General features: G+C 41.5%; 1 protein-coding gene across 1 annotated transcript in view; it reads left to right on the top strand.

Annotated features, from left to right (window-relative positions):
* The window catches only part of myo1d (myosin 1D), a gene marked incomplete at its 5' end in the record, with an annotated part of 83438 nt that overhangs the window by 43353 nt on the left and 15310 nt on the right, over positions 1–24775 (top strand). Inside the window, 5 exons of the mRNA XM_079293319.1 lie at positions 6584–6807; positions 7431–7569; positions 8162–8266; positions 8446–8559; positions 16054–16208. Coding sequence (XP_079149445.1) covers positions 6584–6807; positions 7431–7569; positions 8162–8266; positions 8446–8559; positions 16054–16208 — 737 coding nt within the window. The remainder of the gene's footprint in view (positions 1–6583; positions 6808–7430; positions 7570–8161; positions 8267–8445; positions 8560–16053; positions 16209–24775) is intronic.

Raw genomic sequence — 24775 nt, 5'->3', positions numbered from 1 at the left:
CCGGAGCGCGGTGAGGGCCGGGGCTCCGGGATGGCACGAGTCTCTAAAAAGGATGATCAGATGGCTTTATTGGCCAGGAGAGTAAGGGGGCAGACCGTCGGGGGCCTTGTTATTGGCTTGATTTAGCCACAACCCCCCCCCCCTCGGGTGTCATCTTCATCAGCTCACCAGCGTCATCGCAGCAGAAAATGTGTTGCTGCTGTGTTTGTGCCCCGTGTGGGCGCCTGGATGTCGTAGTTCTAACCCCTCGCCACTTTCCACCTGTCACACACCTTCACGAGGCTCCAAAGACAGCGGAGACACTTCATGTCTGCCGTTATCTGATTCATGGATGCTTCATGATGCTTTCACCTGCAGCTCCAGCCGCATACAACGTAATTAGTGATTTGTTGCTTAGATAAACACAGTTGTGGATCTGGCAAAGGTCCGTGCACCATGTGGATGTTATCACAGCAACATCTTAACTGAGCGCTCACTGGAAATCTGATTTGGCCTCTTTTCTGCTCTGTGTATGATGTGAGCACATATGGGACACCGTGTCTGTGTGGGGGAGAATATACTGAGACTGAATAGAGAAGGACAAAAGTGCATTACAGAGGTGTCCACTGCTTCAGATGCTGCATTGAAAACAGATCTTAATTCAGTTCATACAAAGTTACGACATGTTGGTCTTGGACCTTCATCGGGTACCAAATCCTCCTTAAACTGAGACGAACCGGACAGATAAAGATCTGTAGTGTCTCTACCTGTACATTATTTCTGTAAAATAATTTGATGGGAAATACAAAATAGACTGTTGTTATGAAGATAAGTTGAAATGGAGGAATGAGATGCAGATAACCTTGAAGGAAAACAAATCATATCCAACCGCTGCGTTCTCTCCCAGTGGATGACAGTAAACACGATGACTTCAGCTGTTGATTGCACAGCAATAGTGTCACATTCACAATTTAGACACACTTACTGTGGATTATACTGTATATTTGTACAGCCAGATAATGTATGAAACATCTCTCTGTTATTGTGACGGTGTTAAATCGATCCTGTTCATCCTCAGCCACTTACAACCACTGTCCACAATGGTAAATATCAAAGTGAAAATTCGATTTTTGTTTTCTGGTAATAACTAGTTATTCTACACAAATAACTTCTCAGTGAAGGAATGCTACATGGTGGTTTTGTTTATATAACATTACACAGTGTATGTCCTCAGCTAGACACTTAAAAATAGCTGTTCTTTTACAACTATTTGAGTAAAATCCTGGCAGAAATGATCGAAGAAGAGCTGCACGTAATAGAAAACAAATTAAGAATCGCATAAAATAAAATATTATATAAATGTGAAATAGAGCTGAAACATGAGAGTGCCATAAACAGTTTGTCCACTCAGACTATATATTGGTGTGAATCAGGATGGTTGGATATTCCCACATCATTTCTATTTACTAACTTTAAAAGTTTAAAATACCAATTTAATGAAACTCACAGTCGAGCATAAACATCAGTCGACGTTATGTTTGACCCAATGCCTCCTCTGAAAGCTCTGCCTAATTTACCGTAACACTGTGAATATATTTTGAATTTAAATGTAAGTACTTTTTAACCTTGGTCACAGAGACAAGTAAAACCCCATTCATTCCTCCCACCGATGTCACCCTGAGCATGTGGGAGAATCGTCTCCGGGGTCGATTAGTGATGAGTAGCTGCTCCTCTTTTCTTATTCTCATCCATTATGCATTAAAGGAAACCTAGGATAAGGTCCTCAACGGCCATTTTGCCAGAGAAACAACATTTCAGCCTTAAAATAACACCTGATTAGAGGAGCTATTTTTGTACCTGAATAGATGTTGGTTGCATAAACATGCAGAAATGTTTAGATGTAAATACAGCCTGTTCTTTGTCTTTATAGAGGAACCAACGCAAAACATAAAAGGTGGTTTAATGTAGCATGAGCTGTAAGACAGTGTATGTGTTTCAGGTCATGAAATGTGTTTTTCAATAGTTTGGTAGTGCTTTATATTAAAAGTTCTTGTAATAAGTGTTAATTAATAGGTAATAAGGCCTTCATAAGTGCTTATAGGATGCTTATTAACATTGTGAAGTATATGAAAGTGATGGTAGCATCATAAACACATTTATTATTATTACAATGCATTTTATAAGCAGTTTATAGACTGCTTATAAGAACGATGATAAAACTCTAAATTGTTTATAACAGCATTACAAACACATTTACTGAGTTTAACTTTCTGCAGGTGTCTGATCCGTGGCTCTCTGCTGCATCTCGTTTTCAGTTGTATCTAACAAAGGCAAAAAAGACCCAAAATAATCTTTAAAAACCTGTTAATTAGTGTATAATAAAGGATTTATTAACCAGTTAACTGGTAATAAAATGCATAATAAGTATGTTTTAATCTTAATAAAGCAACAAAAAAGGTTCGTAAAGGTTTAACAATAATATAAAAGGTACCGGTAAATTAGCTAAACTTAATAAATGTGTTGTTGTGCTTTTATAAGAAACTCTTTTAGTGACTTCCTTAAGTAGTCTAAACTGTTAACAATTTATTTTCAGTGCTTATAAATGTCTTATTATCTAACTATAAATGTGTTTATAATGCTATTAACACCTCAGTAACATATTGTTAATAAGCATCTTATAAGGACTTTTTAGAGCCTTATTACCAATGAACTAACATTACAGGGACCTTCATATAAAGCATTACCAAGATGGATAGTCCTTCAGATTTCCATTACAAAGACGATGAGACAAGTACAAATGATATGAAGGACTTTTCATTTCTGTCTTTTGTTGTTATTTCTAAGCTTGTAATAATTAACAAAACAATGTTGAAGAATCAGATGTTTCATGCACAGAAACAAGGCCAGCAGGCTCTATCAGGCTGGTCTGTATCAGTTGACATCCCGGGCACAGATTTCTCAACTTTCTAGCCTAAAAGGGCTGATCTCAGATTACTGAACACAACACATGGTTACATAAACGTTCGGGCTTTAAAGCTTCCCTTTCTGAGAAAGACGGTGTGACGGCTGACGGGATTTCTCTCATTGATCTCAGTGTGATGCAGCTTCTTTCAGAACGCCATCCCGTTCCCACTTCAGAATTAACGCAGTGGATGATTCAGTGCTCTGAAGTAGATCCTTCAGTAATGGCTCTCCAGTGGAGGTGGATTAAAAAGTCACATTTCACATTATAGCATAATGCCAATTTAAACACAAAAATCTGCTGCCGATATGGATGCTATGTTATCATCTTGAATTAATCTGCTCCAGTCTCATCAGGTGAAAATCGCCTCCTCCACAGTTTTTAATATGCAAATGCTAAAAATAAAAATCCTTCTCTGTGCCGACGGTCACCCCCACACTGTGAAAGATTAAATATTCATGATCTCCATCGTTACTTTGCATTGCACTTCCAAAATATTCGGGAGTGAGCCTCCAGTGCCTTTGGTTTATGACACAAAAATTAACACTTATTGCTGATTATTTAGCGTTATTCTGGGACAATGTACAGCCAAATAAATGTGTAAATAAGTTAAGAGTTGTGTGTAAAAAAGGGGGAGCAAACAGTATCAAGGGAGAGAATATGGTGGTGATTTTAGTGTGGGCGGATCAGGAGTTATAGACCCCTGGTGTCCCACTCGCATCTATTATTCATGTTTTAGAGGGTCTGATAGACACTCAACCTATGTTTGGTTACAGTCCTTTTTTTAGTCTGAGTCCTTATTATTGAAACATTACGAGCACTGATGTATCACAAATAAACAATGTATAATGAATTCTAATGATGAGTAATGAAAAAACAATTTCTCTCCATATTTGCAAATTAAGAAAAAGGCAGTATGACACATTGAAATACACACTTATATAGTACCTGTCGGTAGCTGCTGAGCTCCAATCCACCTGGGCATGCAATCAATTTGCCTCCTTTTTTACTGACAAAATTCAGAAAATTAGACAAGCAGTCAGTGCCTCCACATCAACCACAGGATATGTGTTGTCCCGATCTCTGAATAACATCCATTCAAATATCATGACACAATTTCATTCAATCGACCTTAGAAGCCTAGAAGACATTATACAACATCTGAAGTCATCCTCCTGCTGCTTGGATATTCTACCAACACACTTTTTCAAAAATATTTCAAACTGCATGACCACTGATCTCTTACAAATTGTAAACACATCCCTTCTCTCAGGTGTCTTCCCACAAGCCCTAAAAACTGCAGTTATTAAACCACTCCTAAAGAAAGCTAGTTTAGACTCTGCAACGATGAAAAATTATAGGCCAATATCAAACCTCCCATTTTTGAGTAAAATAATTGAAAAGCGGTTTTCCAACTGTTTTCCAACTGTAAATAACTGCTTTGATGTTTTCCAGTCAGGCTTTCGACAGCACCACAGCACTGAAACTGCTCTTGTTAAGGTTTTCAACGACATCCACTTAAACATAGACAATGGCAGAAGTTCAGTCTTAGTCTTACTAGATCTCAGTGCTGCATTCGACACGGTCGACCATGCCATACTCCTAGAAAGACAAAAAATCTGGGTGGGACTCTCTGGCACAGCACTTAACTGGTTTGAATCCTACTTGAAGGACCGAGAATACTTTGTGTCTGTGGCTGATTACACATCAGAGCTGACTAAAATGACATGTGGTGTTCCCCAAGGTTCAATACTGGGGCCTCTTCTGTTCAACATCTACATGCTTCCACTAGCTCAGATTATGGAAAACAACAAAGTGTGTTCTCATAATTATGCAGACGACACATAAATCTACATAACTATGTCACCTGGGGACTATAATCCCATACAAGGGCTGGGTAACTGCATTGAACAAACCCAACAACTGGATGTGCCAGAATTTTCTTCAATTAAACAAAGATAAAACAGAAGTAATTGTTTTCGGTACCAATGACGAACAATTGAAAATCACCGCTCAGCTTCAGTCACTGATGTTAAAACCCACAAACCAAGCCAGAAATCTAGGTGTAGTTATGGATTCAGACCTCAACCTGAACAGCCATATCAAGACAATTACAAAATCAGCCTACTATCACCTGAAGAATATATCAAGGATTAGAGGACTTATGTCTCAACAGGATTTGGAAAAACTTGTCCACGCATTTATCTTCAGCAGACTGGACTACTGTAACGGTGTGTTTACAGGTCTCTGTAAAAAGTCCGTCAGAAAGCTGCAGCTGATTCAGAACGCTGCAGCTCGAGTCCTCACTAAGACCAGGAGGGTGGATCATATCACCCCAGTTCTGATGTCTTTGCACTGGCTTCCTGTCCAACAAAGAATTGACTTTAAAATCCTGCTGTTGGTTTACAAAGCACTGAATGGTTTAGGACCAAAATACATCTCTGATCTGCTGCTACCTTATGAACCATCCCGACCCCTCAGGTCGTCTGGGACCGGTCTACTTTCTGTTCCCAGAGTCAGAACTAAACATGGAGAAGCAGCGTTCAGTTTTTCTGCTCCACATATCTGGAACAAAGTCCCAGAAAGCTGCAGGTCTGCTGAGACCCTCAGCTCATTTAAATCAAGATTGAAGACTTTTCTGTTTGCTGCTGCCTTTAATTGAACCACATTCAATTCATATATTAATCAATTTCCTGCATTTCTGCATTTTACGACTGCATTTTATTTCTTACACTGTTCTTAATTGCTTTTAAATCTCCTTTTCTTTTGCCTTATGTTTTGATGCTTTTAATGGTTTTATGTGAAGCACTTTGAATTACCTTGTTGTTGAGATGTGCTGTACAAATAAACTTGCCTTGCCTCAGAGAGGCCGGGTTAGTGTCCCGAGGCGGGGTTGGAGTCCCACGCTAAATAAGACCTCAGAGAGGCCGGGTTAGAGTCCCGCAATGTGATAAAACTGTATTGATAAAACACTTTTTTTTTTTGTGTGTGTGTGTTTTAATGACTGTTTTTATTGTTTCAATGTATGTTTTAAATCTCCTTTACTTTTGCCTTCATGCTTTTAATGGTTTCATGTGAAGCACTTTGAATTACCTTGTAGAAATGTGCTATAGAAATAAACTTGCCTTTCCTTTTACAGCAATATGCACCCGTATTTATAGCTCTAGTCTGTACTTTTATTTTCATTTTAGTGCATTCATAGATCTTTATAGTCAGCTTTTTACCACTGGTGCATAAAAACTTAAAATAGCCGGGTTAGCGGTGGATATTCTACCAATTGAATTATTAAAATGTAGATACAGCAGTTAGAAATGTCCCGTCATTCCTTCCTCCGGTGCTAAAAGTGGAACTCCACTTAAGATAAAGGTCGGTGTAAGTCATGTGGAGGTCTTCATGAGTCCTCACAGTTATTACTGGCAGAGATGAGGGTCCCGTTCTATTGCAGTGCATCATGGGTAATGTTGGAACCAGCGTTTCTAGAACTTGACCGCTTAAAGGGAGACACTACAGGCTTATATGCCACCATATGGCAGTGTAGTTATAATACGTATTTCTCAAGAACCCTTCAAGGAGCCATGCAGCAGTTGGGTTCCTATAATACGTCACTGATTGCGGTTCCATGCATGTTCATTACGTCTGCAGGTGTGGAGGGGCACCTTAGCCAGAATGCGATACCGGCGGATGAGAGCAGCCCTCGTCATCCTGCAGGCCTACCGACGCTACAAGGTGAGATCTTACGTCCGTGAGGTCAACCGCCGCTTCAAAAACGTCCGATCCATGAAGGATTACGGCAGGCATGTGAAGTGGCCAACGCCCCCCAAAGTCCTGCGCAAGTTTGAAGAGACCCTCAGGAGCATCTACAACAGGTAACATGACTTTCTCTTGAAATGTGATATCTATGTGATGGATAAAGGTTCTTGCTTTTGAAACACAAATAAGTCGCTTTGTTCAAACTGTTCCAAAATAAAGTAAAACTAGCTTTAAATGCTACCCATTCTCATTCAAAACAGAGGCAGAAAATGAGCTTTTAAAAAAGAATGAACTGTTTTTAAATTGCTATCTGTTGAAGAAAAGCCCTCTCCTGTATTGGCTGAACTAAAAGTGGGTCTGACCCCAACAGCTGGAGACGAGGCATGTCCTCGAGTGCTATTTTACATCCAGATGAGTCCGTTTGAACACGTTTCCTTCTGCCTCGGGCTCACACTGGGCTCATTGATTTTTCTTCCTCCATCAAAGACTCATCGCTGCCTTTCATCCCGACGTCTGTTTGTTTGCTTCTCTCTATTTGAAGCCGGGCACCGTACGAAAAATATCTTTCCCAGAGAATGATGTAGGCTGTCAAGATGTGTGAGTTAAGGGCCAATAAGTACAGTACAGCTGGGGTCCAATGCAGTCCCGCTGTATCGCCCCCGCTGACCCAACTATCAGGGCCTCAGTCGATCCTCCTCCGCTCTCAGCTCTCTCTTTGTGTTTGTGTGTTTACCTCCAGGTGGTGGGCATGGACACTGATCAAAGGCCTCTCTCCAGAGGAGGCCCTGCAGGTGAGGGCCAAGGTAGCCAGCCTGGAGGCCCTGAAGGGCCAGAGGGCCGACTTGGGGCTGCAGAGAGCCTGGGAAGGAAACTACCTGGTGAGTCGGTGGTATGGCAGCATTGGTGGGGAGCAGTAATATAGACATGGGATGATATGAAACGTTCATGTCACTTTTATCCTAAGCCAAAACAACTGTGATTCACCACATTATTCTCATAATATAGTATCAAAATGTGCTTAAAATGGCACTGAAAGATACTGGAGTCACTTTACACTTCAACACATGTTTTAATGCATCACAGATGTGACACATCGTTTTTAGTGAACATCCTTTTTCGGGAAAAACAAACAACACCGAGTGAAACGGCAAATTTTAACATTTCACTTTTTGTACAGATTAAACTAAATCTGTGTTAAGCAGAGAGCTTCGACGGAGCCAGGCTAGCTGTTTCCCCCTGTTTCCAGTCATTGTGCTAAGCTAACCAGGTTCATATGTACTGTACAGACGGGAGAATTAAAAAACGCATATTTCCCAAAACGTTGACCTTGACTTCTAAAAAATATGTGATATATGTGAAAAAGGATTAATTGAAATCTGCAATGAGAGTACGTCTAGTTTAGGAGATGAATTCCTTTAGATTAGCGGCGTGTTTTAAACAGCTTTTCTGTGTTTTTTTTGTGTCCGACAGAAGCGAGACAGCCCTGATACGGCCTCCTCGTTCTCACTGGTTTCCAGCGAGCTGCAGCGGAAAGACAAATTCATGAGGATTTTGTTCTCCGGCAACGTGCGCAAGGTAGGGAGGAGGCTTTTAGAGCATTCACCCACTCCTAACCACAGTCACAACATGCATCCGTCTGCACAAACAGAACAAACTCAACTGCTCGCCGTTTTTTCTCGCCGTCTCCCTGCAGGCTGTTGAGATGTGTCTCTTGTCCTGCGGGGTGAGTAATGAGGAGCTTTGTGTTTTCCCAGATCAACCGTTTCCACAAGGCGGAGGACCGGGCTGTGCTCATCACTGACCGCCACCTGTACAAGATGGACCCCCTGAAGCAGTACAAACCCATGAAGAGCATCCCCCTCTACAACGTATGGAGCACTCCGTTCCTTTAACAGCTTCCTTTATTGCAAACACAAGGCGGTAAACACAGGGCGGCTCATTAGACACAGTTTACTGCAGAGGTTTCATACTTTGGCTTTATAGAAGGAGAGCTCTTCTAAACACTGTTTAATGTGTCGCAGGTTAGAATGAAAAGGGTTTATGCAGAACAGCTTTTGATTTAAATGAGATGTTAGACACTTCAAAATGAAACCATGAATCCTATAAGCTCAAGTTAATGCTGCGAAAAAGCACAAGAGTCTTGTTCTGATTCATCTAAAGTGTCAGTTTTATGTCAAAATATTTATTCATGAATGAGATGAAGAAACTTGGCTTTTGACGGCTTATGACTCTTTTGTAAACAGAGACATGAAGCGAAACAACAGTCTTTTTATCAGCAAGGCGAGTTTATTCATATACAAAAGTAACTCGAAGTGCTTTACTGAACATCAGGGGTTCTCAACCTCTGGGTCGGGTCCCTCGAAGAGTTCATCTTTAGGGTGGGAACAGGGTGTCACGATATACCGGTATTGGAGATAACCGTGATATTTAAACATGAAATATTGATATCATGTTTATGATACACATCATAAACCGCATTAATCATTTTATACATAAAGAATTTGCTCGGCCACGATAACTTGACATTGTGACAGCCTCAGTAGGGAATGATATGAAAGCTTGTGATGAGGAGTTGCAAGTAGAAATTGCTTTGTATTCTGTAGAGGTAAAAATAAAAGAGGGGAGAATACAAAACCATTAAAGATCATATTGGGAGAAATGAAAATCACTACACACTATAATGTTTTTAAAACATAAAGAAGTAAAACCACCAAAAAACATTTTAAAGTGAATTCAAGATAATAAAAAAAAGAAACGATAAGCAGCAGTAATTCAAAAAGTATTTGATAAGGACGTCTCTGCTTCTGGTCAAGTTTAAAGAGCACTCTACCTCATTAGAATAAAATGTATGAATAGTTTAATTATTGAAGACCCAGAGCAGTAATAGGATTATATTGAACATGCTTCTCATAATGTACTTTGTTTAAATTTCTATAAATGTGCAGTAGAGAACTGCTTCTTGTTTTAAAATGTTTAAATATATATTTCAGATTAGAGGTTTCAGGGAAGTGGTTTAACAAATGATATCAATTTAAATATGCATGTATGGAGTAGCGTGTACAGTGTTTTGGTTTTACAGTCATCTTTTTTTATCCTGCAAGACATTATTATTCATAAGAAAAAGTCCCACATAAAAGCTTTCTGAAAATGTAAAACAATAAGACGATTGACGGATTGACAGAAAAACATATTCACTTTTTAGATAATCAATTGACTGTTAAGGTAATTTAACGAGCAAAAAAAATGTTTTCTTAAGCTTCTTAAAAGTGAGGATGTTTTCTTTCTCATGTCATCTTTAATTGGATATCTTTAGATTTGTCAGACAAGACAACTTGACCTTTTATGACATTTTCTAGAAATAGTCATGCGTTGCAGCCCAGCAGGAGCCTTTCGAACATAAATGTTCCTTTTATGCAACAGTGAGACATAAAGTATATGATATTCTTGCACTCCTAGTTGAAGTTTACATTTCCTCTGTGCATCCTGCTGGATGTGAGAGCAGCTGTCAGTCTTCTCTTATAAAGGCTTTTACACTTTTGTATTCATGCAAAATACTATCATACTATGACTTTTTTTCGAAATGGTGCTTGATGCCTTTATTTGCAGTGCGAAAGCTCAGAAAACGTACGCAGATTTTCTGCCGCCTAATATTCACATTCCATATGAAAAGAATATATCAACCTGCAAATGAATCGCATGAAACTAAAATGGCCTTTACTCTCGGCAAGCATACAGAACACAGTAAATCCTCACATAAAAGCTGGTATTTAAATAATGAGTGTGTGCGGTGACAACTGTGACGAGACGCCCCGGTGTTCAACCTGAGAGAGACAACATAAGTAGCAGAGTACACACGATAACCAGACAGCAACCTCCGGGTCTGAAAAGTGAAGTCGATGCTTAATGTGTCATGTAAAGCTGCATTCTCTCTACTGACCAGCAGGGGGCGACTCCTCTGGTTGTATAGAAGTCTATGAGAAAATGACTCTACTTCTCTCTTGATTTATTACCTCAGTAAACATTGTAAACATGAGTTTATGGTCTCAATCCCTAGTTTCAAGTCTTCTTCAATACAGCATGATGTTCATTTAGTACATTATGGTCCATTTAGAGTCCATAAAGCAGGGGATGCTTTAGGGCGGGGCTGAATGTAATTGACAGATTGTTACCACAGGCGTTGTCCGGTCTGGGTGTTGTCCGTGTTTTTGTTAACCGTGAAACTAATTTTTAGTGTCTGTTTTTTAACAATTCATAATTTGTTGCATTCTTAAAGGATAAGTTGTGATATTCAATATTTTTGTTGTCAACAAATCCCAGGAGAACAACAGATTGATCCTACTAACAAGTCTGTCTGTCCAAAGAATGATATCTCTTCTTCCTCTGAGCCACAGAGCTCCATTAAAAACACATCAGTGAGCCTCACTGTTGTTCCTTCATCACCATGAACACACACACTGGAGTTTATTGTGACTCCATCACACACACACACACACACCGTTCTTCTGCCACAAATACTCACTAGAGCACCTAATGTGGATTCATCCGCTGTGGAAAATAGTCTCTAACAAATGCGCTATTTCCTCTGAGAAAAAAAATTTCAAGGAAATTACTGAACTATATTTGGAGTCTCATTGATTTCTATTGAAGATTTAATATTTTATTTATATTCTTTTATTGTTGTTTTTGGTCTTTTCATGGGTTTTGTTGACAATAAGAGAAATATAGAAAATGTGCGTCATTTTACAGCATTTGGTTGCCAAACCCAAGAAGTTATTCATCCTTTTAGTCACAATCACACCGCTGATTATAACCGCTGACCTGCTGTATCCATCACACCTGCGGCCTTTTCAAATGTCAATCTGAGTGGGCGGGTGAGTGAATTGGTCAAGGTGTAAAAGTGAGGAAGAGTGGTGAGGAGGAGCTGGAGATGTGCTGGAGGCTGAGAGCCACGGCGGCGCTATCGATCGTAGGAGGTCAAACAGAGGGGAGAGCAGTTAGCTCACTGTTGATTAGCACCGATAGGCTAACACCACAGCGTCCCCTTGGCTGCCCGATACTGTGTGTTTACCGCTGCTCCTGCAGGGCAGCATGAGCGCTGACAGATGGTTAGATCTACAGTAAAGAGCCGACTACTGTCCGCCTAAAGGATTTATACGCCAGTTAATGCCTGCGCTGCAAAAGTGCGATCATTAGACTCTGTCTTCTTGAATAAAATGTATCCCGGTGAAGAAACTGTGAAATATCCGTTCTGCACCAGTGACTCGTCTCCCTGTTTTTCACCATCTTTTCTTTCCTTTTCCACCCTCCACCTCACCCCTCTCCCTATGTTGTGCTCTCTCTCTCTCTCTGTCGCTCTCTCTTCCCCCCCCCAAGCTTCTCTCCTCCCGTTGTTGTCATGCCAACTTCCCAGGAGGCAGCGTTGTCATGGATACCGGGAGGCAGGGCAGATCAGCTGATGTCTGGTGTCGTTCAGGCGTGTGCACAAATCGCTCTCCTGTCTGTGCACTCTTTTCCTGTCTTATTTTTGTGATCCCTGCGGCTCTGGTTCTTTTTTTTGTTTTTTATTTTATTCACCCGTCGATCGCTTCACTTCAGTCTGTTTCTTTCAACACCTCCGACAGCTGCAGTGAGGCCGTATTTGTTTATATAGATGAACGGTTTACATGTGCAGCCTATTCTTAACAGCAGGTAGAAGAAAAGAAAATGTCTCAAATTATGCAAAACACCGTACGCGAGATCAGGATTAGAAGGTGATGAAGCATAATTGTGTTCATAAATTCATCTGAGAGGCGACTTGCAGGCGGATGATGAGTTTTTGCCCCGTAAACATCTCTGGCTGGTTCACTGATGCCCTCACAGCCTCGCAACAGCCTCGCTCATTATATCATATTTATTTAATCACACTTTGCTCCTGCTGCTTTTTCCCCCCTCCTATCTTAACAGGACTGTGGGGATGTGTTATGTAACCGATAGTTTGTTCCCGTAACAATACACCGGGAGAACCTGCTGTACATGTTATGTCCTCATGACAACTGCCGAGCAGAGGGGATCACACCAGAGAGCACTTGACCAAAACCATCGTGGTCATATTGTTAAGTAGTTCTCTCGCAAGTGCTTTCACCAAAATACACCCACTTGTGTGTGTGTACTGTTTAGCAACATGGCTTTTCTAAATGCAACATTTTGGTGCAGTCCTCCTCAAACAAATATGTAAATTAGTCCAATATGTAAATGTACTCCTTGAGCCAATCAGTGTGATCTAAAAAGACAACATAGCACGACTGAGATACATGATAATCCCACATTTTTCTGATATATTTAGAAGTGTAATAGAAAGAAAAGAATACGTGGCCCTTTTACAGCATGTGAATGTCTGCTGCTGTTTTATTTGGTAATCCAAATATTTGATGCAAGATTGTAATGGGAAAAATTCCTATACACGCTTTGCGAGAGTCTTTTCATGCTGAAATACAAAATACCAAAAACCAGGTTGTATTTTAAGTATTTATTCTCTGCGCAGAGAAGGTTCAATCATCACAACAGAATGCGTACAGTCTCAGTGAGGAAGAACCAAGAAAAAAAGTGAACAAGCTTTCTTTATACAGAATGAGCAAAGGTGGGGGCCGATGGCCAATGTTACAGCCATTTCATCTCAGACTGATAGGAACAACATTCAAAAACAAACGGTCAGCAACCAAAGGCCTTGGTGGTGGGACATTCTCATACAACACAGTTATCTTTGTGAACAGGCAAGGGATAATACTTCCTCTGCACAACAGAGACACGGTGAAGTTCAACAAAGTTCAGAGCAAAATGACTTATGCATGAATACGAGTAGAAATATATACTGCATCAAAAATGACCAAGTCCACCGGAGGTCAGTTTGAAGTGGCATCTTCTCTGCACTGCTCTCATACGGCGGATACCACTGATAATGCATCGTCCACCCTCCAGTTCCCTCCCAGGCAAATATTGTTAGCTCAGTCAGCACTGTTGCCGTTGTTTGTACGATTAGCGATGTTAGCACCTTTAGCTTCTAGCAGCTGGCTCAGCCGTCGCCATGTTGAGAGCCGTGTGGAGGCAATCCCTCGATCATAATCATACATTCAAACTCGTTTACAAAAGACGATGACACGTGTTCGTTACCATTTGTTTCACATTTGCACCATAATGAGGACTTCAACTCAGCTGCTGATTATTTTCTCGATTAGTCATTTTGTCCATGAAATATAATAAAATTGTGAAAATGTCCATCACAATATCGTGAAGTCAAAGGTGATTTACTCAAAGTGCACGTTTTGTCTGACCTGCAGTTGAGAACCAAAAGATATTCAGTTTACTATCCCATAAGACAATTAAAGGAAAAAACCCTGGATGAAATATACATTGCACAATCTAACATGTCTAATTTGATGTCATATAGTATGACATGCAATAAGCCTGCAAGATCCCCACTATCTCAGTGTGTTTTAGTTTTCAACACAAATGAGTTGGACTGCAGTAATGAAAAACATCCTCAAGTTTTCTCAGATTTGCCAGAGCAACAGTTGAACAGATGGTTGGGCAGATAAATGCCTCGAACACATTTCATACTCGGGGTAAAACTGATTTGGGGAATCAAGACAAAAAAAATTAGACAAGGACATGAATCCGAATGTGTCATTACCCAACTCATTAGAACACCGACCGTCGTTCCAATCAATTAGGCCTTTAATATAAATGTAAATGTAATCGGCTCCATGTAATTAACTGCGGGTGGGTTGCTAGACAGAGAGGCATGGCTTCAGGCTTTAATTCATGGTGATTACGGTGAAGTGTTTGTTTTTCGCAGTCACAGGCGTCATGTTGGAGCTAAATAAGCTAGCTCTGTTGTTAGGCGGCGGATGCAACCTGTCTCAGCCCGTCCTCCCCAGATGGAGAGTTTGTCTCGGCGTTGCAGTCTGCTGAGTGGATATTAACGCCCCTGACTGGCTGCCCTGTGGCTGTTTCCTCAACACGCAGCACCACAGTTCAGCTCGGAAAGACATATTAAGAGAGAAATAAATGGCTGGATACCTAAAGGCAGGGAATGACAAAGGAAAGCTGAAAGGAAGAGAGATAATGGCATAAAAAACAAAGGTTTCATGAGCTCCTTTTCCCCCTGAGATGTGTTTACCTATGAGGATATATTGGTTTCTTCCAGTCGTGTCTCCTTTGAAGACCTGTTAAGCTAAACAGTCCAACCGCAAAACTGGGATTCCCCCTTCAGCCTAGCGGCTCTCTGTTGTGTCGTTTGGGGGCTCTGAGTGGAAAAATTCGATTGGACCTTTGGGATGCTAATCAATGAATCATTACTGCAAGTGCTGATTTAGGCCTTGAGTGGGAGAAACCCCAGAAAACAAGATACTGAGAACACCAGAACAGTGTTTGTTTTGGCTCAGTTTCAAAGTGAAAAGCTCTTCACACAAAATGTAACCTTGATGTAGCTTGTAAAATAAAAGCAACTTCCTTCTGAAGAAGGTTAATATATAATGCTTCAATTTGATCACAACATCATTGGATTGGATGTTCTAAAAGCTCTTGTACTGTGTATGATTTTTATGTTCTTTGAGTTGACGTGTTGACGTCAAAAGGTTTTTGGTCTCCCACTCAAACAATCTGATTGATACTCAAAATTAGGCGGCAACCTCCGATTCTGAAAAGTGGATCCAAGGCTTCACGTCTTAAAGCTGCATTCTCTCTAGTGTCCATCGGGGGGCGACTCCTCTGGTTGTATAGAAGTCTATGAGAAAATGACTCTACTTCTCGCTTGATTTATTCCCTCAGTAAACATTGTAAGCATGAGTTTATGTCTCAATCTCTAGTTTCAAGTCTTCTTCAATACAGCATGATGTTCATTTAGTAAATTATGGTCCATTTAGAGTCAAACAGACCATAAAGCAGGGTATGATTCAGGGCGGGGCTACTGTGATTGGCAGGTTGCTACCTCAGCTGTTGCAAAAAGCCAACATAACGACAGCCAAAATCCAAGATGACAACGGCCAAAATGCCAAACTCCAGGCTTCAAAACCGTACTCAACAAACCAATAGGTGACGTCACGACGACTACTTCCACTTCTTATAAACAGCCTGCGCTCCAAATACCGCAGGTCTCCTTCTTTTACTTCCAGTGGAAGTTAAACGTGAAGAATTAGCCTGGTGCAACAACCCCAGTGAATTCACGTCCTCTGGGTTTACACCACCTCAAACTCTCCGATATGCATGAGCCTCTGTGTCCGTATATGTGGTGTATTTGTGTTTATCTACAGTACAGATGGTTATACGACTCTATGTACATGTTTATCTGTGTTTAATTGTGTGTCCCCTCTCTCACACTGGCCCAGGTGACGGGAGTGAGCGTGTCCCCTGGGAAGGACCAGCTGGTTGTGTTCCACACCAAGGACAGCAGGGATCTCGTGGTGTGCCTGCAGGCCATTGTGCCCGCCAACGAGAGCCGCATCGGGGAGCTGGTCGGCACCCTACTTAGCCACTTCAAGAGGTAAGTGATCGGGGGAAACAATGGGCAACAAGCGGAGGTAGAAGCTGATTTACTAATTTATCGACAGGTACCTTGATATTTTCAACTGTTGAAATGGTGTTGAATGTCTTAAAATGCTTTAGAACATGGACTGTAGTTTGCTGATTAAATTCGCTGTGACACTAAGGGGAGGATAGAGGCCTCCTCATATTTTCTATTTAGTGCAAGAGCATATTGTCCCCACTTAAACCCAGTGATCTTCATTTAGTTTAACTTCCAGCAGTGTTACAGAGCAAGATGTAGTCTAAAAATAACGAGGACATTCTTGTACAAGTGAAAAAACCCTTCTCACTATGTCCAATCCAACAGTATTGGCCCAGATGTTTGGTGCTGACTGATGTGACCTGTGGAGGATTATGGGGCGGATAGAGTGCACTGTCAGCTGTCCTCACTTGAACCCTAATATTCATTTTAGCTGAGCTCAGCGATCTCTCCAGGACAGGATCCTGTGAAGGCCGGCCTTCATTTTGTTCCTAAGCAGAGAAAACATAAATAGATTTGGTCCCTGAAGCCATCAGTCGCTTTCTCTTACCTTCTGATTCACGACAGGATGAACTATTTAACCAACTTTAAATAGCATAATTTAAGCACAGTTTAAAGTCTGTGTAGGATGGATTTGTCAAAAACACAGGACGTTGACTTTACCGTAGTTTTGTTACGTATCTTCTGGGCTTTATTGCAACCAGTGACGTACCTCCAAGCGTCGTAATTCTACGTAACAAACTTACTTATTTCAACCCAAACCACGGCCTTTTCATAAACCTTACCAAGTAGTTTTGTTGTGTAGGTAAATCTAAAAAACAAAGTTAACCTACGCTGGAAAAGTGTTTTGAAAAGAGACTGTATGCATGCAACAAGCTGAAGCTGTATGTGTAATGTAATGTGTTGAGATATGATGAAGAATCTCTTCCTTTTGTTCACATGAGGTTCGTCTTTCCTCTTACCATCAGGAAACTATTGTCCTTGTTGTCCTCACTTCACTCTTTCTTTGTACGTTTCAAAAAGGTTCAAATGATCCTCCAGCTCAAGTTAAGATGCTGTCACACATTGTTAATTGTGTCGTATCACAATATCTAACCAGTGTTAACGAGTACCGTTTCCTATCAGTCCAAGCAGCTTACACATGGTTTATAGCTGCACATCAGCAGGAAACGTGAAACTCCTTGAATTAATATTTCTTCTCACAACCCTCCAAAAAACATAATCTAAAACAGTAGCTCCAGCAAAACCATGTGTGTGAATGAGGTGATTTCATGCATGACTTTCATCCTGTGGTTTAATCCCAGGGGAGGATGACTGTGTCACCTCAGCTCACATTGACTTATACCCACACACACACACACACACACACACACACACACACACACACACACACACACACACACACACACACAAAAGGAAACTAAATGTTCTTGAACTTCAGGAGGTACAGAGAAGCTGTGGGTCTGTCTGCTGCATCGTAGAGAACTGTAAGTCCTGCATTAGAGCTTCAGGCTCCTGTTTGTTGACCAGTGGATGTCAGACGGCTTCAGGTTATTTCTTCTCTTTACTGCAAAGATAAAAGTTACTTGTTCTATTCGTACTTTTTGTCCTTTATACTTTATTTGACTGATTGGAACTGATTTGTCATTAAATCCAGCTGTACTGCTAACGATAACTGGATTCCCCTCCTACCTGCTTCATTCACTGGTTCATCCTGTGGGCCATACATTATTTTATTCAGGCCTGTAACCGGGTGATTCATGTCTTGTGTTGTTGTTGCAGAAAGCACCATCGCTAAATACTAAAGGCTGTGCAGAAGAGCTGCTAGATGCTCTGATTACAATACGTTGAAGTGGCTCAGTAAATTCTCAACATCTCTTAAAATGTAATTCTTTTGGGATTTTTGTTCCCCACAAGATTTTATAATTTTCAACTCTAATTTCTATTAATTCTATTGTGGATGGGTGTCCTTTAACAAGACTAAGAGTCTCCAGCGATGTGAGGCTTCATGCTCACCATCTTATCTTAACATCTTTTAATTGGCATCAAACAGAAAGGTGAAGCTGAAGAATATAATTCGTTTTGCATGTCTTTGCTCATAAAAAGTCATTAAAAAAGTATTGGACAAATCGAAATGACCTGATTTTGTCACTGGATGAAAAGGCACATTTTGTGTCACTTATCCTCAGGGGATCATGAATATCTGTACCAATTTTGTGGCAATCTGTCCAATGGTCGATATTTCATTGTGTTAGAAGCAAAGTCAGGGGATCAGGAAAGGTGATTAGGATTCATCCTCTGGGGAGCATGAACAACATTTCACTGTAGTCCATCCAATAGTTATTTAGGGATATTTCAGTCTCTGACCGTCGTTGCCATATCGATTTCTTAGCTCCAGGAGCAACAAACATGAAACCCAAATCCACATCAACACATTCAACAAGAAAAATGTCAACACCAGAACTCTGTAAATCCAAAATAAACAAACAATCTTGTAATAAAGTAATCTCAGTAATAGAGCTGTGGAAGATTTCCACCAAAACATTGCGGGGAATTCAGATCAGGCAGTAAAAAACAAGAAGTCATTTGTTTTCAGATCTCTTCTGCTGCTGTGATTATCTGTTTTAATGACGCATGATTCTAGATCACAACATCTCTCAATATGACTGATTAGTGAACCCACTGCGCCACAATAGTCGGGCTCATGAATGTGTGTGTGTGTGTGTGTGAGAGCAAAAGAGACAGTGTTTGTGCATGCATGCAGACGGATGTTTCTGCTTATCTGGGGGGGGGGGGGGGGGGGGGTGTGGTCGAGGTGTGCTCCGTCCTCTCCATCCTGTGATGGTATCTTGTTCCATTGTTGAGCCCATTTTCTCTGTATAGGTGTCTGGCTGAGAAAGGCCCGGGCCTCCTGTAATGACCCTCCCATGTGCGTCGCATGCCGACTCATCCATCACGAAACAACCTTGACAGAACAAAGAACATGCCGGCATGTGATGAAATGTGTGTGTGTGTGTTTTTTCTGTGTGTGTGTGTGAATGCATGGGGGGGAGGAATTCCTGAGAAGCAATCTGCATGCGGCCGCGCTGGCGTTTGTGTGTCCGCGTCACGTGATCTTCCGCGTGCAGCGTCCCCACCGCTGCAGCTCCCTGCAGATGTGGCTTTAACCTTTATCTCTCCTTCAACATGCTGCACAGTGCACAATATGCAGAGCAGCGAGCGAGGGGGGGGGGGGGGGGCAACTTACAGCAGCAACAAAAGCAACACTTTATCCTCGTCTAAGTGACAGCGAGGCCCAAGCAGAGTGACACCGCCGCCGGGAGTAAACCCTCCTCTCCTCGTAGCTGCGACTCGATGCTTGAGGTTTAAGACTGTTCCCAAATCTGTTTGGCGTTAATCTTTTTTTATTTATTTTTTATTTTGCGAAGGACTGGACCTGTTTTAATTTGAGATAGTGTCGAGTCTGCTTCTCTTTTTTACAACAAAAAAAAAGCAGAAACTTATCAATACGTTACCAAGTTGCTTCGAACTGAAGCGACGCAGAGATTTCGGCATCCCGTACTTAAGAAGATAACCTTCTTATCGGCCATGACGCACCAGTTGTCTGGAGGGATCCAGAAATACTTCATTCTCATTTTGCATAAAAGGGAGGCGGGGATTAGATTCACATGCCTTCAGCCTCCCTCCTCCCTCCATCCTTCATGCTCCCCTCCTTCATGCCGTTTTTTGTCTGCTTCCTATTTTTGTCTGTTACCTCTTTGTACTGCTCTCACTCTCATGGACCCCCCCCCTCCCGCCCTACTCTTCCTCACCTCTCTCAATCTTCCCCCCATTTCCTCCCCTGGCTCCCCTCCTTCATTTCTGGAGAGGAGGCGATGAAATATTTAAGGCCGTGCTGCTGTTGAGGCCTATATTTAGAAGAGACGGAGCCCCCTTCCCTCCGTGTGTGTGTGTGTGTGTGTGTGTGTGTGTGTTGACATGCGCGTTACGCAGCGGTGACTGCAGCACTCCCTCCGTCTGCTGGCAGAATAGCAGAGCAAACACTTCAATCTGTCACGCAAAAGAGAAAGAAATCCTCTCCTCTTGATTACCACAAATTCTCGTATGTAGAATTGTTGCCTGTTTGAAACAGGATTATAGAGACGATCTTTTATTCCCAATTTACCCAGATGTCATTCGTATATTCATCATATTTTGATAAGATGTCTCTCTGGTTTCTGATCTGTTGTAATTTGCTTGTTGATGCTTTTTGCTGTAAATCAAACTGCACTCTTCCTACATGTCAGCGTGTTGTCTTTATAAGACGCACGGTTGCTTGAGTTAAATGTTTCATCATGAAACATCCTCTCCCCTGAAAAAGATACGAGTCTGAACAACCGTTATTTGATGAGTTGAGAGTCCGAATGTGTTGAGATATGATGAAGAATCTCTTCCTTTTGTTCACATGAACATCCAAAAAACAATCTAAAACAGTAGCTCCAGCAAAACCATGTGTGTGAATGAGGTGATTTCATGCATGACTTTCATCCTGTGGTTTAATCCCAGGGGAGGATGACTGTGTCACCTCAGCTCACATTGACTTATACACACACACACACACACACACACAAAAGGAAACTAAATGTTCTTGAACTTCAGGAGGTACATAGAAGCTGTGGGTCTGTCTGCTGCATCGTAGAGAACTGTAAGTCCTGCATTAGAGCTTCAGGCTCCTGTTTGTTGACCAGTGGATGTCAGACGGCTTCAGGTTCTTTCTTCTCTTTACTGCAAAGACAAAAGTTACTTGTTCTATTCAAACAATTAGTCCCTAATCAACAAACATCCCCTCTCCTGAAAATGGTACGAGTCGGCCACATGACCTGATAAATGGTCCAAACTAACTATTAGCTCATTTGTAAAGCAGATTTGGGGAGGGCCCCATGAACTGGACCTTTTTAGGGACCCATGTCTGTGGTACGGATGTTATTGACGGATTGACAGCTTGTGGGACGGTATTATCTCCATAGTTTTGTAAATGATGGTCCAGTGTTTCTTTACACTAAAGAAGGAAGCATTGAAGCACCTTTCCTCTGCATTAAGAGAAGTCCACCACCTCTCATCAGGGTAGATACTCCCGGTCATTTCACTCAGAAGATTTCACCGCTACGATGATTAACGTCGAGGTGTAACACCCAATATCTTCAAATGTCTTGTGGCTTCATGAGTCTGTGAATGCGTTTTTACTCGATCTGTCATTTCCATTTCTTCTCATTCAGCTTGCCAACATTTCTATTTGTCCATCACACACTTCCACTCTGCTTCAAACCTTTCAGGTGACTTACATTCACACTGAGATGTGAATGTAAAAATAGCTCCGTGTTGAATTATTCATTCACGCAGGTGTTGAGCTGCAGTTTACAAGATTGCGCTCCTTCAAATGCAACAAAACATCATTCTGATGCAGAACTGTTCTTGTTACTCAAGAAAAGTGTGTTGTTGTTGTTTCTCCCTCCTGCTCTCTGTGTCAGTCATGACCTAACGACTAAGTTTCCCTGTAACCGACTCCTGTAAATCCCCGGTTCGCGTAATCTCCTCTGTCTTCACGCCGTTGTCGTTCCTGCGTTGTGTAAGCGGCTGGAATCGGTTTCTCAGAAAAAGCACTGAGGATTGTTTCTGTAGCAACAGCTCCGCCGACTGCTGTCAGTGTCCACAGTGACTAATGAAAAAACCCTGAGCAGTAGATTTGAGCGTGTGTGTGTGTCGGGAGTCATTGACAGCATTTGATTAACCCTTGCTGTCCACTGTGTGCAGGGAGCAGAGTGATGGTTGTCGTGAAACGGTTGACTGATTAACGGATGGACAGAAAATGTTGATGCAATGAATTCATTCGTTCATCATTTCAAAAGTTACAATGTGACACCTGACTTTCAGTGAGTTTTTCTTCGATGCCGTACTTTGAGAAATATTGACTTTGATAAGATTTTCTATAAACACACATATTTTTAGTTGAATGTAAAATGTTGACCAATCACAAGCGACTGTATTAAAACTGTTACGAAATAGGTAGAAAAAGTAAACGACGTGAAAAAATCTGAGCTGACATGACAGTTTGTACCACTTGGCAGATAACTGACACATTTTAATCGTTACCAAAAATGTTTCGAGGTTCAATATTCAGCAATGATTGTGATGAATTATTAATCGTTCTTTACTCAGCAAATATGCCCTGAGCTTATCAGCTTTTACAGCTTTTCAAATGTAACTATTTGTTGTTTTTCTGTGATGAATATCATTTGAAATGAAATGTCTTTGTGTTTTTAGATGTCACTTCAGTTCTTTATTGTGCCACTGGGGGACATCCGGCTTGCAGCAGAGCACAGATAAACAGTGACAGAGCACACAGTAAAACATTGAAGTAAAATAAATAGGGAATTGGGCTTTGGAACGCTGGTTTCTTACCTTTTATGGACTAAAGAAAAGATTAACGGTGAGCCGGGTGAGTTTGCGCTCTGAATACTGAAGTAGTAAAACTATAAAGTCTTTTAGAGGAAACAAGAGCGCGTCTTTCAGCCGTGTCAGCAGCTCTGTGAGGCTGTACACAGCAAAATGCTAACGTCAGCATGCTAACATTTGCACCATGACAATGACAACATGCTGATGTTTATCAGGTGTATTGTTTACCATCTTTGTTCAGCGTATTAGCATGCTAACGTTTGTTCAGCGGCAGTAAACACAAAGGACAGCCGAGCCTGCTGGGAAGGCAGTTATTTCGAAACCAAAGTCCTGGACGAATGTAAATGCTGTCCTTAAGATAGCCTGAAAGTTATTACTATTCATCCTGAGATAGGGCGACCATGGTGAAACCAATGGCTGCCTGGAATTATGCACCAATCCAACATTGTTAACTGACTTACAGACATGTTGCCGTATATAAAACCACCGAGAGTTAGAAAAATAAACAACCAAATCTTTTTTGCAGCATTTTGATTCTTTTTTTAATCACAGTAATAATATCAGGCTGGCAACCACTGGATTAGGCAAAAGTGAAATGAATCAAAGTTAGTTGCAGCCCTTGGTGATTTATATTCTTGAGGCCCACGGTGAGTATGAAGACGTCCTCCGCCACTCTAAACCGTCCACATCTGTCTCTGTGACAGATGTTTATAGGTTTACCTCCTTCATATCTCATGTCTCCAAGCATCCGTTCATCCGTTCTTACTGTCCTCTAACCTCCACCACCAGCCTTTGTCCTTCTGTCTCCCTCCCACTCGCTCTTACTCTCCCTCTCCTTCACCTCCCTCCTCCCCTCTCTTACAGTATGAGTCAGCAGTAGTGTGCAGTGCACAGGCCTTCATTGATCTGTCAGAGTGATGTGGTCATGTTCTGTTTCTGCCCTTGCCTTCTGCCTCCCTTTCCCTGAAGACCTGAACTTTTAGCCCCCCCGTCTCCTCCTGACACTGCAGAAGGGATTTGGGGGATGGCTAAGCCGGACTGCTTTAAGGTTGAGGTAAAAGAAAGTGTTAGTGAGAGTGTGTTGGTAATAGTGAGGTGAGATGGAGGTGGAAGGCAGAGATGGGAAACGATGCAAAAATGATCCGGAGAAGGGGAACCGTGACGTAGAAGATGTTGAGCATTAAACACTTGCATTGATCTGCTGAAGTTATGAAATGTACCAGTGTTAACTGATGACGGCACGACCATTTTCAAATGCGTGCGGATTAATTATATATTGTTTTATTTGTTTATTTTTCCCATACTCTTTCATGATCTCTTATTTTAAAGTACATGGTGAGATGGAGAGTGTGCAACAAACAGCTCTATAATTAATCGTACTTCACAGCCTTGAACTGGTTGGGTTTGGAGGTGTTTTGTAAAAAATGTGAAGAGTTCCAGCATGTTCAAGCCAAAATGTTGCTCTTTAAGCTGCGTAACAACAGAACGGTAATGCCATTTATCTCCATACTGAACAGAAATGAATGGAAGTCAATGGCTTCCTGGGATGAGGGATTCACCAATCCACCATTTTCTCTTGTGGTACCAACTCAGATACCTCAGGTTATAGTACTGATCCTATAACTGCTCTCTTTTCACCCCTTAACATTTTGAATGTGTATTGGAACTGATGGAGGAAATGTATTTAATGTGGTTTGGTCCCATCATGGCCGATACCCGTTCCTCTGAAAAAGGAGAGTATTGTCACAGATCCGCCTGGAAATGTGTTAAAAATACATGAAAATCTCTAAACACAGAGGCAAATGGTTCCCTGTGATGTAAAGGAACTACATCTGTTGTTTGAGTGCTTTCGCTGCAGAGAGAAATGAATATTTAAAAGCAACAAACTGTTACAGATATGTGTGAAATGGATTACCTGTTAAAGCTGAGAGGGAGAGGGAGAGAGAGATGCCTTTGTCTTCCTCACCAAGGTCACCTTTTCTGCTGAATCAAATATTTCCGAGTGATAGAAGTGGGCTCCTCCCTCCTCCTCCATCCCTCCTTCTCTATTTCCTCTTTCTCCATTAATCACCCTCCCCACTGCTTCTCCCTCCCCCTCTTGTTTTTCACTCCAC

This window comes from Melanostigma gelatinosum (assembly GCF_949748355.1).
Source record: "Melanostigma gelatinosum genome assembly, chromosome: 21".
Classification (NCBI taxonomy): Eukaryota; Metazoa; Chordata; class Actinopteri; order Perciformes; family Zoarcidae; genus Melanostigma; species Melanostigma gelatinosum.
Note: the sequence above shows the minus strand (reverse complement) of the source record. Positions and strands in the feature narration are given on the sequence as shown.